The 18,111-nt window shown below is 44.6% G+C and overlaps 1 protein-coding gene across 1 annotated transcript in view; it reads right to left on the reverse strand.

The window, feature by feature from the left end:
• The window catches only part of LOC117452558 (phospholipid-transporting ATPase ID-like), a 62,521-nt gene that overhangs the window by 21,051 nt on the left and 23,359 nt on the right, over positions 1–18,111 (reverse strand). Inside the window, exons 4-10 of the mRNA XM_034091261.2 lie at positions 8,443–8,556; positions 6,909–7,007; positions 4,328–4,389; positions 2,721–2,793; positions 2,500–2,570; positions 2,166–2,248; positions 1,081–1,239 (exon numbers count right to left, since the gene is read on the reverse strand). Coding sequence (XP_033947152.1) covers positions 1,081–1,239; positions 2,166–2,248; positions 2,500–2,570; positions 2,721–2,793; positions 4,328–4,389; positions 6,909–7,007; positions 8,443–8,556 — 661 coding nt within the window. The remainder of the gene's footprint in view (positions 1–1,080; positions 1,240–2,165; positions 2,249–2,499; positions 2,571–2,720; positions 2,794–4,327; positions 4,390–6,908; positions 7,008–8,442; positions 8,557–18,111) is intronic.

An 18,111-nucleotide genomic window follows, 5' to 3' on the forward strand; every position in this document is an offset into this window, starting at 1 on the left:
CCGGTTCAAGTCCAGGTCGGACCAAGTACAAATGTGGACTGGAAGCTGCCAGGTTGCCTGACACCTCTCCACTAATGGATGTCTATAGTTCCTGTTTGTGTATGTGTGTATTGTATAGAGATTGTGAAAATCCTACAAATACCTAGATGTTCATCTGAACAATAAACTGGACTGGACTGATCATTCTGCTGCTCTGTACAGAAAGGAACAGAGTAGACTCTTTCTGCTGAGGAGACTGAGGTCTTTCGGGGTGCAGGGGGCACTACTTCAGACCTTTTATGACTCTGTTGTGGCATCAGCCATTTTCTATGGTGTGGCCCGCTGGGGCAGCAGCATCTCGGCTGATGATAGGAAGAGACTGAACAGACTGGTAAGGAAGGCCAGCTCTGTCCTGGGGAGTCCTCTGGTGGTGGGAGACAGGAGAATGGCAGCTAAGCTGTCCTCCCTGCTGGACAATGTGTCCCACCCCCTCCAGGACACCCTGTCCTCAATGTGCAGCTCTGTCAGCAACAGGCTGCTCCTCCTCCGCTTTCTCAAGGAGAGATAGCACAGGTCCTTCCTTCCTGCAGCGGTCAGACTATACAACCAGCACAGCCCAACTTCCTAGTTGACGTCCCCACACACACACACACACACACACACACACACACACACACACACACACACACACACACACACACACACACACACACACACACACACACACACACACACACACACACACACACACACACACACACACACACACACACACACACACACACACACACACACACACACACACACACACACACACACACACACACACACACACACACACACCTCTTGTTGTATATATATATATATATATATACATCTATATGTCTTTGGCTCTTTTCTGCTGTAATTCTTCTCATATGTGATGTATTGTAAATGCAAAAGAGTGAACATTTTATAAAAGAGAACTGACCATTTACATGCACATAACACACTACAGGAAAGAGAAAACCCTCAGAAGCATACAATAATAGGGCCTCTTAAATAAAGTACTGTTTGTGTTAATCTTAATTTATGAAGACATGTCTGTGAGTCCTTCCCCACCTCCAAACAGCACCAGTCCAAAGCACCACCCGGTGTTCCTCAGGGTGGTGCCTCGCAGCAGGATCTTCTCGTTGTCCAGCGAGTATTTCTGACCTGCGTAGGTTAGTGTTCCCGTGAAGCGGTCCAGGCGGTTGTTGGGGGGCTCACAGCGTACTTCCCCTATTAAAAAATGTATGCATATCATTCATGTGTGACTATCGATTATAATAGGGATTAAAACGTTGAGGTGGGACTTTTGAACCCAGTTTAGTCGCCTAATACAGTACTTATTGTTATGATTTTGAATTAGTCTATTGTTGCTCTCAATGCACACAGAAATAGACATGCTGTTAATATTAGAAAACCATAAATAAACACATATAACAATACGCATGGAACTAATATGGACATATAGGTGAAGAAAATGCTAACATAAATATACAATACAAATGTAACAGTGAACAGCATCAAATGTCTAAAATGCTAACATTTTCATATTACATATTTACATATTGTTTACTGAGGTATCATTTGTCTTTGTGTGTTCGCTCTTTTTGCTGCTGTGCTTCAAAGTGCAAAATGCTGAGCCAAGTATGAATAATGTGGCATAAAAACAGCTTACCCAGATTTTTTGTATTGGTAAAGAAGATAGCAACTGGGATAGAGAGAGTGAGTAAGTATGCATATTCTGAATGCTTGTGATTTCAGAAATCAACACTTGGTTGTCCTCTAGAACAGTGTTTTTCAAAGTGTGGTCCGTGGACCACTGGTGGTCCGTGAGTGCCTCTTAGTGGTCCGTGAGTATATTGGTAACATTTTACATTTGAAATGAATAAATAAATTTAAGTTCTCCGCACTCTCGCAGGAATATCTCCGCAATGGAGCGAGCTTAAGTTTTTTTTGATTGCATGATATAGCCCAGTGCAACACCTTCGTCACACATGTTGCAACCTGTTTGTACCATGTTCAGGCGATTTGTAATCTGTTCTATAAAAAACATGTGTTTTTTTATATTTGTGGAGTTAGGTGGTCCGCGAGTGTTTTTTTATTGGTTAAGTGGTCCTTGGTATGAAAAAGTTTGAGAAACACTGCTCTAGAAGTCTTACCATCAAAGTCTGCTAGTTTTTCAATATCTTCTCCCAGATCTCCTGTCACGGTCAGGGCCTGTCTCACCTTCAGGTTAGTCTCTCTGCAGAAGAGGAGAGGATGGTGATAAATAAAAGACGACTAAAGAAGGAAGAGAAAGTGCTTTCACGCCATAATGTTCCCCTTTATTAGCACGCAGCGGACTGAACAAGGTCCTGAAATTTGCACCATTATGTACTGATTCAAGGAACTACATCGAATTGAAAGATACAAAAGATTCCCACCCCTACCCTCATGTATTCTTTATATGTTTAACAAGCTCACATCATGACGTAACACAAAAAATGTACTTACCCATCCAGTTCTGCCGTCTCGATGTACACCAGGTTGAGTGGTTCGCTGCTGGAGAGCAACATGAGGTCGGCCTGAAATACAGAAGGATTTATAAGAGATTTAAAAAAAAAAAATAATAATAATAAACAAAACTATCATATGCATAATATAAGGAACATAATTGAAGGTAAAATCTGTTTCGAAGGAGAAATAGCTTATAAATATTCCAAAAATGTACTGACTGTGACAAACTGGTTGTTTTCCAGCTTGATGATGTCTCCCACTTGGACGTCCAGCCATTTCTCGCTCCGCAGTCTGAAAACAGGAAACAGCCTGCTAAGTGGATGTTTGGACTCTGCACTCTGCAGTTCAGAGAAAATGCATTATTTTCCCTTTCCTTCAGGACAGTTGAAAAATAAAACGTCCATAAATAAGCATTGAACACAGAGGTCATCCTAATTTCCTTTCCTTCACTGCATGTTCCTGCCAGTTTCCTGAATGACTGTCAGAGTATCTGTCTGCCAGTAATAGCCACAGTTCTTAGAAGTTGGCTGGAATACAATGATGCTTAAGGGTTTTCCGTTTCATGCATACATTTTAGCCAGTGATTCAACTTTAAGCAGAGTTCATTGTTTCCTTCAATCCCTCTCTAATTTGATAGGCTTCTAATACAGCTTGCTGTTAACGACAATAGACATTTTCACAATCTTTTTCAATATGTCAAAAAGTAACACATGATGAATTTTTTCATACACCTTAAAAATAAATGAGTCACTACATAAAACTTTTTACAAAACAAAATACAAATTCACTTCTAATACACTTGACAATACTCAGTGTATTTAAAATGTGCCTCCATTAGGTTTCAGAAGAGTTTTTCTCAAACTATTTAGCTTTTATGTGTTGAAATCATTCAAATTTCTGCTTTTTTGTGATACTATATACTGCCTGTGCTCGGGCACATCTTTTCACCCTCTGTCTGAAACCAGAGCCCAGTCTGCGCTATTGGTTAGCTGCCCGGCTCTGTTGTGATTGGTCAACCGCGTAGAGACGTCCCGCCCCTTCGCCTATCACTAACAATGTGTTGTAGAGCTAGCCAATAGAAGCTTGAGTGTTACACAGTGATGTCCCTATGTTACAGAAGTAAATAAAGAATACTGAGAATCAGACTGCATGTAATTAAAGATAATTCATCAATTTGTAATTCATGACTATAATCATTGACATGGCAAAAACAAAACATAACATATTTAAATAATAACATTGAAAGAGGTGTTTAGTATAGCTTTTCTTTATGATATTTCTGGCTTTGCATCAGTCATTAGACCATTAAGGGAGATGAACTTGCACCCTTAATAAATAAATAAATAAACTGTGTTCTGTTAGGAAACTAGGACCCTGATGTCTAAAAAGGATATTTCAAGCCCATATTCCTCTTTAATTGATTTTGAATTATTCTGTTTATTGACAAGCCGACTTAAAAAAAAATTCCTGTAAATTAATCTGGTGTTACCACCCATCTGTGTATTCTTCGCAAACTTCGTGACTAAAACTCTATATATTTTATTCAACAGGAAGAAGCCGCAGGGTGGTGGGGGGAGTGCTTGTTTTGGTCATGGTTTGACCTGAGGGTTGCTATTAAAATGTAAAGGTGAAGGGAACCCAACAAGATTCCCTGAGGAACGCCTACATGTACTCAACAGGTTAAAAGGTACTGATCGTGGCTTTAAAATGAATAAAAACAAAGGATTTGGTTGCCTGAAACTTTGCGTATATTGCCACAGGTGTACTGCGCATGATTCATACAGTATGCACATGAACAAACTTGATTGTACTTAAACAAACTTACTTTCTGTCAATAAGGACTTTAACTTTTCTGTTGTTGACTTGATTATCGCTCCTGTGGCGATTCTGGAAAAAAGACAAACAAAAACAAAAATAAATACAGAGTCAAAGAGGACCACAAGAAACTCAAGTTTTTACCAACAATTGCTGAATAGATCTGATGAAAATTCCATTGAACCAGCTAGCATTGTGTAATCATTTATAATATAGATACTAACTTGCAAAAATGTGGGAGAAGATAAAGTGATAGAGTAACATTCTCAAAATGGGAACCTCCCACGAGAGATATTCCGCTAAATTACACCTTTTGACCTTATTAGAAACTTTGACTCCCCTTCATTGATGAGTCTCCAACATGATGACACTTCCTATGTCTCATTTGTCTCTGTCTTTCGTGTCCAATCACTATTTATGTATTTGAGTGAGACACAAAGGTGGGTACTGAGACAGTCAGCGCAGTCAGGAAGTTTCTCTTTAGTAATCGCTAGCAAAGCTTTCAAATGTGTCTGTACTTTTTCTTGAAATGGAGAAGTTAACTGCTTCATTTACCATCCTAAATTATTAAAATTGCACAGGTAAAAAACTGAAAATCAAGGAATGACAAATGTTCCCTACTGTATAAAATTAATTAATAAATTGTCCTTCCTTAGTGAAACCCATATGGAGTTTTTGCAGTTCAAGGAGTTTCTGTTTTTAACTTGATATTATTTATGAAATCCTATAAAAACCTTTTACTCACACATATGCACGCACTTACAGTACGCACAAGAAATATAACTTGCAACATGTGACCTGTTGACTGTAAATCATTAAGAACAGTCCTTGTATCCCCTTGCACCCACATTTAGGATTTACTGAATTTAACGATCATTAATTATTGTACTGTTAACTTCTTACAAATCCAAAATGTAATTGACTTCATATTGTATAAATAATATTACCAGACAAATGTGTCATTATCTTTTAAGAAATACAAAAACTATTTCTCTAGCCAACTCCTACATTACAAAACTTAATTGGCAGTTTTGACTGAAATCAGTAGGCTTTTCCCAACACTGGTGACACTGGTGATAGTTATTCAGCATTTGTTTTGCAGGGTAATCGACCTTGCCACACATGGTCAGTTGGCTGTTTCTGTTTGACTTCACCAGAGGAACAGTAGGGTTTGGCGATGAGAACTGTTCAGGAGTGACATCGCTGCCAAACAAAAAGTACTTTTTTTCTCCTGGAGCTAATGTTTAACCCATGATGAACCCATTATTTCCTCTTGGGGTTTGGCATTAAGTGATTGGGTGCCACACACAACATACATACACACACATATTGTACAAACACGTTTGTGCTTGGATGTCCTTGAAACAAAAAGTAATTTTCCCGTCATTCTATATCGGTTCCCGTTAAGCGATTAGAGAAAAGAAAGAAAGAAAGTTTTCAATCATTAACCAAAAAAACATAAAACCAACTGACTTCCTGATGAACTTGCAGTAGAGCTTTGATATGGAAAGGGAAACTTTTTACTGATAAACACTTTGTTTTGCGCTCACATCAGTTAAGAGGAGTGTGAAGTGTTTTGTACATAAGACTGCTGATGTTAGTGGAACGTTTCCCCCCCCCCCCCCCCCCCCACAGTCAGAGAGTAAATAGTGATTATCAGCTACATGAAAAAACATACAGTAGTACTCAGTCTGTTTGTAAGATAGCTGCATCAATATATACCAAGCAGCAAGAAGATATACCTGTACAGTATTTAAAAGCCACTTATCATCAAGGAAGTTCACTTAAGATTTAATGGAATTCCCTGAACAGATTGTGAACTTGCTTTCCCTATTCATGTTTCGGATGAGGCACAGGATATGTAGCAAAACTGGACACCAGATGTGTTGCTGTTTGAAGTTAATGAGAGGGGATGCTTGCCTGAACTGTCTTCCTTGCTGTTTTGCTTTTTGAGCATTTCCAGCGCTTTTTTTTAGGTTATTGGATTAGTCTTTATATGCTTAAATTGTAGTTGTGATAATGCTAAGGCTGCAGAAAAGACACAATACTGTCTTTATATTTGATATATTTTATGTTGTTGTTAGGTGTGAACAGCCAGTTTGTGGCTGGTTAAATGATTTGTTTTAGGATCGTTTCCCCTCCTGGTTTAGGTATTTTTGTATCGTCAAGCTAATAGATGATCTTCATTGTTGAAATAAACCAGAGTTAACTAGTAGAGCCAAGTTTGACAACTTGACTCTATTTTCACTTCTGCCATTAAAGGAGGTCAATCTTTGTTCAATTGACCTGAAAACTTTTTTAAGGCCAGAAACAAACTGAGAAGTTGCTCTTTTTTACTGACTTTGAGACATGGTGCTCTTAAAGGTGATTGATCAATCAGTCAATCAATCACAGAAAAAAAACGGCTCTCCTCAGACCTCAGATGCAGATACAAAAATCCCAAACCTTTTCTATTACAACCCTAAATACATTTTTGAACTATTTGGGTACAGAAGAGGTATGGGTTTCTCTTTGTGATTCCGGAGGTTGTTTGTTTACTGTCCCTTTACCTAGTAGAATTTGTGAAAGGGGCATTAGACATGTTTGCTTACAATATCGTCAGTGGCATCCTTGGCAGCGGTGACTGTCAGCACGAGGACCAGAGGCACGACTGTGGTGAACCAGGACAGAGACGAGATCTGAGGAATCACCTGAAGAACACACAGAAAACTTCAGGGTACACTTATTTTTGCGTATATTAAATTTAAAAAATGACAGGGAAACCTAAAATGAGTGTGTGTCGCAGAAAAATGTAGAGACAATAAAGACAGGCAATTACAAAAAAAAATCATGAGCATGACAACAATAACTGTAATGTGATCGCACATAAAACAAGTGTGAAAGACTACATTGGTTTTGAAGTGATTGGGGAAAGATTATGGTAGAGTGAGGTGACACAAATATTGCTGTTTGTAGGTTTTAGGGAGGGAACAGTGTGTGCATTATGTTAATTCAAACTTAAACACCACGAAGGACATACAAACTCTGTGAAAATGTTTCTCAAACTGCGTCGTTGCCAAAAGGACCACAATTTAAATTAGATTTGAGGAAGATGAGTCATGACAGAACATCGATTAACAATGTTGCACTGCAAAAACATTTGAATGGCTAAAAGAAAAATTGCATGATTTGCCCCAAAACTTGAATCAATATATCTTGCGATACAAAGTAAAAAGTGTGCAAAAACGTAGTGTGCATGAATCTAAATATAAAAAGAAAATGATCAGTAAGTTGCAAAAGTTCCTAGGGCCCAACATGTCAACAGTAAAATTACAAGTTTACTATTTATATTTAAGGTGCAAATCAAAATATAAGAGTGACAATTTTGCATACAAGGTGTTCATCAGGTCTTCCAAATAGGTTCCATTCTGGTTTGCATGTCTTTGTTTGTCACTCAAAAACATCTTCACCTATTCTTAAAGACATTCTGTATAAAATTAACACATGTGACAGGTGAGAGGATAAGTGTTGTTTGGGGTGGATACAAGATCATTTTGAAGTGGTTTCCTTTAGTTGTAATATATTTACAGTTAAGAATAAATAGTACCTTGTTAGCCATTTTCAAAAATTATCAAACCCTGATAAAAAATATGTAGGCCCTTTGACACAAATATACAAAACCTTGTCATTTGAATCTGCCATTGGGCTCCAGTTCCTCCTTGTCTGTCTGCAGAGCAGCCCGAGCAACATGACTATTTTGCAAACAATGAGGCAATTTCCTGTACTGGATATTACACTTCCTTAATCTCATTGCACTTGATTCATCTCTACATCCTGTTTGGTTAACACACAGCTACACTGTGAGAAATCATAGTTGCTCGCTGTGGATTGTGTTGTGTCAAGAATGCCTATTTGCAAAGCAGTCAGTCAGTTTGATTAGTCAATATCCATTTCCAGCATAATATTATTTCTCTATCTTGCAAATATGTCAAACATTTAGATGGTCTTCAACTAACCTGAGAGGAACAAGTCTAATTTTCATTTTATTTTGAGAGATTGAATACATTTTAATAGCTAGTTGGATGGAAGCGTTGCATTTATGTTTCCTGCACATACTGTATATGTTTGTGTGTCTGTTTCACTCACCTGGAGCACCAGAAGAAACAGAAAGTAGGCATTAGCAATCCTCTGGAACTGCTCAAACAGGTTAAGAGGTAGGAAGGTGAAGGGGTTGTACTTGGAGGTCTTGATGGCATTTGTCTAGAAGAGGTGTGAAAAAAAGGAAGATATATAAGATTTAGTTCTTTGCATTAAATATACTTTAGGCCCTTTTTATGTTTCAGTGATAACATACTAGTCTCATGTGTGTAGGTGGTCAACGCGCTGAATATGTCCAATAACCATCAAACCTTGAAATAAAAAATCTCAATCACGAGGTTGGTCAGAACATTTTGGAGCCATTCTGCATAATAACACTTTTTGATGTTCCTTTAACATTTTCTTCATACTTCTGTATTAAAACAGATTAACATTTTTTTTCCTCGTCAGGACTTTTACTTGTTTACTTTTGATCTCTATAATGGTCCAAAAACTGATAAAAGTTTATTTTGGAATAAGAAATCTAGAACATTCCTTGCATTTCAGTATTAACAAACCAACTAACCTTAGCCTACTGTGCACCAAGCTAACTTTAGCAAGATCAAGCAAGCTAACAGCAATCCAACCTTAGCTAATGTTTTTTTAAGCAATCAAAAATGTGAACACTTTTAACTGCATCAAGGTATGATGATATTTCATATGTTTGCATGTTTGTTTGTTCCTCTATATTTTTGTACTGCTGTTCCTATTTATTGTTGTACTGCTGTACTCTATTTAATTATGTTTTTATTTCTCTAGTCTAATACTGGCTCATTTACAGCAATGTGGATTAATGGGCACTGTCGTTTAAATAAATAAAATTAACTAAACTAAACTAATGGGGAATAAGGCTAACATTAGCAGGGATGGGCAACAACACAAACTGTAAATGCTACATTATGAGCTTGTTAATTTTAAGGAAGCAGGTCTATTCTGTTCAAGAATTTAAACAATTTCTCATATTGAATATGGCCTATGGTAGCCTATGAAGGAACGAGGGATCTAGGACATAATTGTTCAACGATAGATTTATTATTTACTAACAAAGCTGACAGAATAGTTAAAACGATAGTTACGGCTGTAACTACGGTTCTATGAGTCCCGGATGACCGCCAGAGGCGGTGCTTTAGCACTGGATATGTCCATCGCGCGCATGCGCAGCTCGAGTACCAATAACAACAAAGTCACCTGTGACCCACGTGACACCGGCTATATCCGCCGGTATTGTCAGAGCTATCTGTTCCCCGAATCTTCTCGCGAGCACACAAGAATTCTGAGTGACAGGGAACTCTGGCGGTCATCCGGGACTCATAGAACCGTAGTTACAGCCGTAACTATCGTTCTATTTCGTCCCTACTGACCGCCAGAGGCGGTGCTTTAGCACTGGATGACCTATACCAACAATGTCATGAAGAATCCAAGCCCTTGCTCACCACTGGAAGCAGCGGAGCTCGGCAAAAGGACCACGCCCAAAGAATGGGGAGTGGCGACATTGACCTGATGACAACTGGAGAATGTGCCAGAAGACGCCCACGACGCCGCGGCGCAGATGGTCTCCAGGGGCACCCCTCTCAGGGCAGCCCAAGATGTTGAGATGCTCCTTGTAGAGTGGCATCTCAGCCTGGTGGCAGGGGGCGGCCACTGGCCCCGTAAGCCTGTGAGATGGTATCGACAACCCAGTGGGGAAGCCACTGGTTAGAGGGCCTAACCTCCTTTAGTGCCGCCAGGGCAAACTCAAGAGTTGCTCCTCCTGCCGTATACAGGCAGTAGCCTTGATATACGCCCTTTGGGCACCCCCCGGGCACAGCAACTTCGATGTGCCGTACTCCTGAATGTCAAAGCGTGCCAGCTGGGCAGGCTGATTGAAGTGAGTTTGTGGAAGGACCCCGGGCGGGAATGCCACATTTGCCCAAAGGGCAACGCATGAGAGTCCCACCTCGGGCATGTATTGTTTATGGAGAGGACATGCAACTCCCCGACTCGCTTCCCTGAGGCTATGGCAAGCAGAAATGCTGCCTTTGTGGGCAGCCACCTAAGCCCCACCTGGGCCAGGGGCTCGAAGGGAGGAGGTGATAGGGCATCCGGCAGCAAGGGCAGGTCCCAAGCCGGAGCCCTCGGGGTGCAAGGGGGACGCTGCCGTAAAGCCCCTCTCATAAAGAGGGACACCGACCTGTGGCACCCCGCCGTGGCGCCGTCGACCCGAACATGTTGGGCAGAATCGCAGCCACATAAATTCAGAGTGGAGTGAGAACGTCCACTATCTAGAAGGGACTGTTGTCTAAGCAACAATGTACATGCTGTCCCCAAGGAACACGCACATTCTTGCCCCCCAGTTGGGGTAGAAAGTGCGTGAGTGCAAGCTGCACGGCCCGAAGCTCTAGCACGTTGACCCGGCACGCACTCTGCTGGGCAGACCACTGACCCTGAACGGTCCTGCCCTGCCGCACTGCACCCCACCCTGAGAGACATGCACCTATGGTGATGGTCTCCTGGCGGGATGGGATGGCGCCCATGGGCACGCCTACCAGAGATAGGCCTTGCCCCTCCAGCGTGACGGAGAGTGGAGCAATGCTGCGACACCCTGACTTCACTGTGCCTGTGCCACTTGGCGTCCGAGTGAAGGCTGTTCAGCCACATCTGCATGGGGCACAACGACAGCGGGCCTAAGGGCCCAGCGGCCGAGGCAGCTGCCAGTCTGCCCAAGGGCCGGAGGAACTGAATATAAGGCACCCTCTTGCCCGGCCCACGTGGAAGTAGGCATCCCTCGGTTGGGAACCACTCCACCTGTGCGTATGCAGTAGTCAGCATATAGAATGGCAGCACCTTCAGGAATCTGTTGATTCCTCTGAGGTCCAAGATCGGGCGAAATCCGCCGACTTTCTTGCTCACGAGAAAGTATGCCGAGTAGAACCCCCTGGCTAAGCAGAGGGTCTTACTGGGTTGATTGCGTCCTTGGACAAAAGGACGGACAACTCTTGGCCCAGAGGTAGGGCCCCTGCCGGATCGCTGACGACTGTCAATTAGACCCAGCCGAAGGCTAGGGGCCGGAGCTGCGGTCCGTACCCCTGGGTTAAGGTGAAAACCACCCAAGGGACGGAAGTACAGACTGCCCAGAAACTGAGCTGCTGCTGGGAAAGCAGCCGCCGACCACCCCCGGGATTTCAGAGCCCAGCCCCCCGGACCCTGGAGCCTCTTGGGGGGGTTCCGGTAGGGCTCTGGGGCACGAGGCCGCCTGGAAGGCGGGTGACATGGGGCACGAAAGTCATTGGGAGGCGGTTGAGTGGGCCGCTAAGACCTCTGCAGACCACCCCTGTAATCCAGCGGCTGAGGGCGGCTGCTAGAGCGGCCCCTGGGCCTGCTGGGAGTGGGCACAGGTCTGCGAGGACCCGAGTGCTGCTGCCTGGTCTGCCTAGCTTGGGCGGCACACTCCAGTGCCTCCAGGGCAGCTGATCTAAACAGCTCCCCTGGCTCGACTGGTACGCGACGGAGGACTCTCCGTCAACCGGAGGAGGTGCGTCAGCCGAAGGAGGGGTGCCAACCGAAGGAGGGGCGCTAGCAGCCCCTACACCGGGCCCAGGCTGAAGGGCCAAGAGGCGACTTCATCATGCCCCTATCGGCAGCTAGCCGATCCACTTTAGAGGACAGCCTATTTCTAGTCCTTCTATTGGGGGGGGGGAGCACACAAAGCCATCGCTCCCTCAAGTCGCCGGGAACGGCCGAAAACTGATCTGGAGGAGTACGTGACAAGGAGAGGTGTCTGTTGGCTGCTGCCAGACGTTCCACCTCAGTGATTCGAGCCACTCTGAGCACCCGAGGCATGCAGCTACAGCTCATGCAGGCGTTTACCGTGAGAACCTCCCTCAGATGCTCGAATTTCGTCCCCACTGACCGCCAGAAGCGGCCGAGGCAGGAGGGGCAGTGGTCGTGGCCGTCCTCGGGCTCAAGAGAAACCCTACAGGCGCTACATGAATGAACCATTCTGTAGGTAGCCAGATGCAGCGTAGCCAGGAGCGGGTGCGGGAACACAGCCTTCACCAGCTACCTGCTTAATGGAACGAGTAGAGCGTTGCTGCTACTCGCCGAACAGAAAGAGGGATGTAATCACACCCACGTTACGGCAGAGGGAGCGGGAGCGAGATCACTGCCTTCACCTAGCTGGATTAGTAAATAAGGCAGTTTACCAAGAGCGGGGGCGAAAACACTGCCTTCACTGGCTGAGCTAGAGGCGAGTGCCAGATGCAGCGTAACCGGGAGCGGGTGCGGGAACACAGCCTTCACCAGCTACCTGCTTAACGGAACCAGGCAGTTTAGCGTCTACCAGGAGCGGGGGCGAGAACACTGCCTTCACTGGTTAAATTAAGACGAATGCCAGATGCAGCGTAACCGGGAGAGGGTGCGGGAACACAGCCTTCACCAGCTACCTGCTTAACAGAATAAACAAGGCAGTTTAGCGTCTACCAGGAGCGGGGGCGAGAACACTGCCTTCACTGGTTGAGTTAGAGACGAATGCCAGATGCAGCGTAACCGGGAGCGGGTGCGGGAACACAGCCTTCACCAGCTACCTGCTTAACAGAAAAAACAAGGCAGTTTGGCGTCTACCAGGAGCGGGGGCAAGAGCTGCCTTCACTGGTTGAGGTAGAGACGAATGCCAGATGCAGTGTAACCGGGAGCGGGTGCGGGAACACAGCCTTCACCAGCTACCTGCTGAACAGAAAAACAAGGCAGTTTGGCGTCTACCAGGAGCGGGGGCGAGAACTGCCTTCACTGGTTGAGTTAGAGACGAATGCCAGATGCAGTGTAACCGGGAGCGGGTGCGGGAACACAGCCTTCACCAGCTACCTGCTTAACAGAAAAACAAGGCAGTTTGGCGTCTACCAGGAGCGGGGGCGAGAACTGCCTTCACTGGTTGAGTTAGAGACGAATGCCAGATGCAGTGTAACCGGGAGCGGGTGCGGGAACACAGCCTTCACCGGCTACCTGCTTAACGGAGAAACAAGGCAGTTCCGCGTCTACCAGGATCGGGGGCGAGAACACTGCCTTCACTGGTCGAGTTAGAGACGAATGCCAGATGCAGCGTAACCGGGAGCGGGTGCGGGAACACAGCCTTCACCAGCTACCTGCTTAACAGAAAAAACAAGGCGGTTTGGCGTCCACCAGGAGCGGGGGCGAGAACTGCCTTCACTGGTTGAGTTAGAGACGAATGCCAGATGCAGTGTAACCGGGAGCGGGTGCGGGAACACAGCCTTCACCGGCTACCTGCTGAACGGGAAGAGTAGGGCGGTGCTACTACTCGCCGAACAGAAAAAGGGATGTAGCTACATCCGCATTACCGGTAGAGGGAGCGGGAGCGAGAGCACTGCCTTCACCTAACTGGGTAAAATAAAGAAGCTAACAGTATACGCAAGACATTAGCCGAGCGGCTGCTGCTAACGATCAAGCGAGATCAAGTCAAATAACACACATGTTTAAGACCAGATAACTAGCTTCTAAAGAATAGAATAGCACAGAGCCGTAGTTACAGCAGTAACCATGGCCAGGGCTCACACGGCATCTAACCGTAGTTACAGTAGTAACTATGGCCAGTACTTACACGGCTTAGAACCGTAGTTACAGTCGTAACTCTGGCCAGTACTTGCACGGCTTGGATACTTACACAGCATAGACCCGTAGTTACAGTAGTAACTCTGGCCAGTACTTGCATGGTTTAGAACCGTAGTTACAGTAGTAACTATGGCCAGTACTTACACGGCATAGAGCCGTAGTTACGGTATTGCCTATGGCCAGTACGTGCACGGCTTGGAACCGTAGTTACAGTAGTAACTATGGCCAGTACTTACGGCTTAACCCCGTAGTTACAGTATTAACTATGGCCAGTACTTACACAGCTTGGAACCGTAGTTACAGTAGTAACTATGGCCAGTACTTACGGCTTAACCCCGTAGTTACAGTATTAACTATGGCCAGTACTTACACAGCTTGGAACCGTAGTTACAGTAGTAATTATGGCCAGTACTTACGGCTTAGAACCTTAGTTACAATAGTAACTGTGGCCGGTGCCTAAAAGTGTCAGCCAACGGCTGCCCACTAGACAATATAATATTGGGAGGATGAAATCCTCCTTAATGGCCATACATGCAGAGCACACAGCACACAGTGAAGATTGTTCTCTGCATATCGTCCTAGTGCTAGGAGTCTAGTACTAGGAGCAGTAAATACCACGATATAGCGCTACTGCAACTATACCATGCGTCTACCGGGAGCAGCAGCGAGAGCACTGCCCTCACCGGCTGAGTTAAATAATGAAGCTTAACCGTACATGCAAGGTGTTAGCCAAGCGGCTGCTGCTAACAATCAAGCAACCAAGTCAGAACACAATGTTAAGACCAGATAATTAGCTTCTAAGAAAGAGAACAGCCCGCATAGAACCGTGTCTGGTTACAGTAGTAACCGCACATGCCGAGCACACAGCACCCGCCGTGAAGATGTTCTCTGCAGAACATCCTAGTGCTAGGAGTCTAGTACTAGGAGCAGTAATACAACGAACTAGCGCTACTGCAATCAAACCCTATGCTACAGGGAGCGGGAGCACTGCCCTGAGTTAATAGTTAAGCTCAACAGCAAGGTGTTAGCCAAGCGGCTGCTGCTAACAACCAAGCGACCAAGTCAGAACACAAATGTTAAGACCAGATAATAGCTTCTAGGAAATAGAAAGTACTTACCTTACTTTCTGCATCTAAACGAAAAACGGGTTTGAAGTATGACACTCTTGGCTTTCCATACTAAATCGAATGAGGGACGCAGCCAAAGCTGGGACTCAAATGCTAATGATAGCTCGGGCACAACGCCACAAGCAGAACTTTCAGAAGAGCATAAGGGCAACTTTATGGGAGAGGAAGCGGAACACTGTCGTCACCAGAAAGTCTAAGCCACAAACAATCAGACGGTAATCAGGACAACTTGGCTGGGAGCGGGTGTGGAAACACAGCCATCACTAGCAACAAGCTGACACCAACCTGTCTGTCGCGGCTCTGCACAGCCGGCGCAGCTCCTGGAGGACGCGTCTAAAGGCCCTGACACACCAACCCGATTTTGGGAGTCAGAGGCCGTCAGAGGCTGTCGGGCATTCGCGGCGCCGTAGTCAGGTTGGTGTGTCCCGCACCGTCGACCGTGACACGCTTTATTTGGACTGCCAGACCCGATGCATGGCCGATTCAACATGTTGAATCGGCCATGCATCGGGTCTGGCAGTCGGACCAAATAATCACTCTGATTGGCTGTTCAGCTAGCAAATCAGTGCATGAGAAGCGAAGCGGAAGTGAGGGACGTAAACAAACGATTTAAGAAGGCACACACAGACTGCTATTCATTTTCATCTCATCATGGCGATCTGGAATGATGCAAACGAAGACCTGCTCATCACCTTGATCCAGGAGAGGCCAGCTCTGTATGATATTACGGAGAAAAGATACTCTTCTTCTTCTCTGTCTTCCGGTTGTTGCCTCTTTTGAATGACGAATACACACTACCGCCGCCTGCTGGTAAGGAGAGTTATTGCCACTCACGCACTGAAGTCGGTGCGGTGTGTTCCCGTGCGACACATGGCCAAAACGCAGGAGAACACGGCCAGGCAACAGCCGACTTCAGCGTCGGCTAGTCCTCTGGTGACTGCTTGGTGTGTCAGGGCCTTAACGACCCGTAGCCCCGACTGTCAGTCGCGAAGCTTCACGCGGCCAGCTGTTTGCAGAGAAATCCCTCCGATCAAACGCTCAAACCTGAACGCTGTAGGCTACGAAAACGTAGCCACGGTACCCTCGCGCAGCGAGAAGATGAAAAGGAGGAGGTCCTCTGACAATACCGGCGGATATAGCCGGTGTCACGTGGGTCACAGGTGACTTTGTTGTTATTGGTACTCGAGCTGCGCATGCCCGCGATGGACATATCCAGTGCTAAAGCACCGCCTCTGGCGGTCAGTAGGGACGAAATAGAACCTACAACTTCCTGACTGGTCTTTCAGACCATAATCGTATTCTTTTTACCAGGAAACTCACAAAGGTTGATGGCTACACCTAAAACCCCTGCCTTGGGTTCTCGCTTCATCCCCAAAAACCTGCAACAACGTTTTATGGATGCAGTGGAAATGATTGATTGGGGGGACACTCTGTCCTCTGAAGATATTGGTGAAAACAGTGATCTGTTTATATCTAAAATTAATTATACAATGTCTTCCTTCTCAAGAAGAGGGTGCCTTAGGGACAGGAAGGAACATCATCTTCCCTGGCTAAATCTACAATGCAGGAATGTAATGAAATCTAGAGACCAACTATTAAAGCAGAGCTTGAAATCCAGACTGATAGACAGAAATGCACTCATGCTCGTAACAAGGTAACACAAACAATAAGACAGGCCAAAGCGAACTTCTTCATCAATATAATTGAAGGTGCAAAAGGTAACGGTAAAAAAGTTTGGCAAACCTTAAATATTTAAATAAATAATAATAATACTTAAATAATTAGGTAAACATACCAAAATAATGTTTTAGAATTCATAATCAATGATGCCCTGATAAAAGACCCGGCTGTATTGGCCAACTCTCTCAATGAGTATTTCATAAATAGTGCTCTGGACATTACGAAGCTTTTCCCACCATCTGAGGTCTCACCTAGCCCGACTGTGGATACACACCCCGTTTTTAACCAGGAGGAAATCACAGAGGTTGAGTTAAAAAGTATAATCTCAGGGTTAAGAGGTTCTAAGGCTAGGGATGCAGATGATTTAGACACCAACTTTATAAAGACAAATATCGACGGTCTAATAAAACCAATTACTATGCTAGTGAATCAATCTATCAGCACGAGGGAAGTTCCATCATCCTGGAAGGTGGCCACGGTGACACTGATCTTTAAATCTGGGGATAAGGCAATAATTTCCAATTACAGACCAATCAGCATCCTCCCATGAGTCTCTAAGATAGCTGAGAAATGGGTGTCAAAACTAATCACCAAACATTTAGACAAAGGCTTCGCTCCACTCCACCCAATGCAGTTTGGTTTTCGTGCTCACCACTCCACTGAGACAGCTAACTGTGTCTTTGTGGAAAAGGTTAAATGTATGTTGGACACAAGCCCATATGTAGGTGCTGTCTTCCTTGATCTCAGGAAGGCTTTTGACACTGTTGACCACCAAGTGCTCCTTACCAAGCTGACTTATTTCAATTTTTCTGAAGTTTCTATACATTGGTCTTACTTATCGAACAGAAAACAGTGTGTTCTGGTCAACGGTGCCAAATCCCCCTACCTTGTCAACCCTGTTGGGGTTCCACAAGGTTCCATTCTTGGACCATTACTGTACATTAATGACTTTCCTAATGTATGTCCAGATTTGAATGTACAAATGTATGCCGATGATGCGGTCATCTTTATACACAGGAAAAATACAGAAATAATCTCATCTTGTCTCTCAAAAGCTTTGGACAAGGTTCAACACTGGCTGAACAACATTTGCTTACAGTTAAACGTAAAAAAAACAGTATGCATGATGTTCATTAAACGACGAAGGATCCAACGTGTTTTTAAACGGAGCGGAATTAGAACTAGTCTACCACTTCAAGTATCTTGGAGTCATACTGGACTCGAACTTAAGAAACATATTAAGAAAGTATCCAATACCGTTAAATTCAAC

This window comes from Pseudochaenichthys georgianus, chromosome 9, assembly GCF_902827115.2.
Source record: "Pseudochaenichthys georgianus chromosome 9, fPseGeo1.2, whole genome shotgun sequence".
Classification (NCBI taxonomy): domain Eukaryota; kingdom Metazoa; phylum Chordata; class Actinopteri; order Perciformes; family Channichthyidae; genus Pseudochaenichthys; species Pseudochaenichthys georgianus.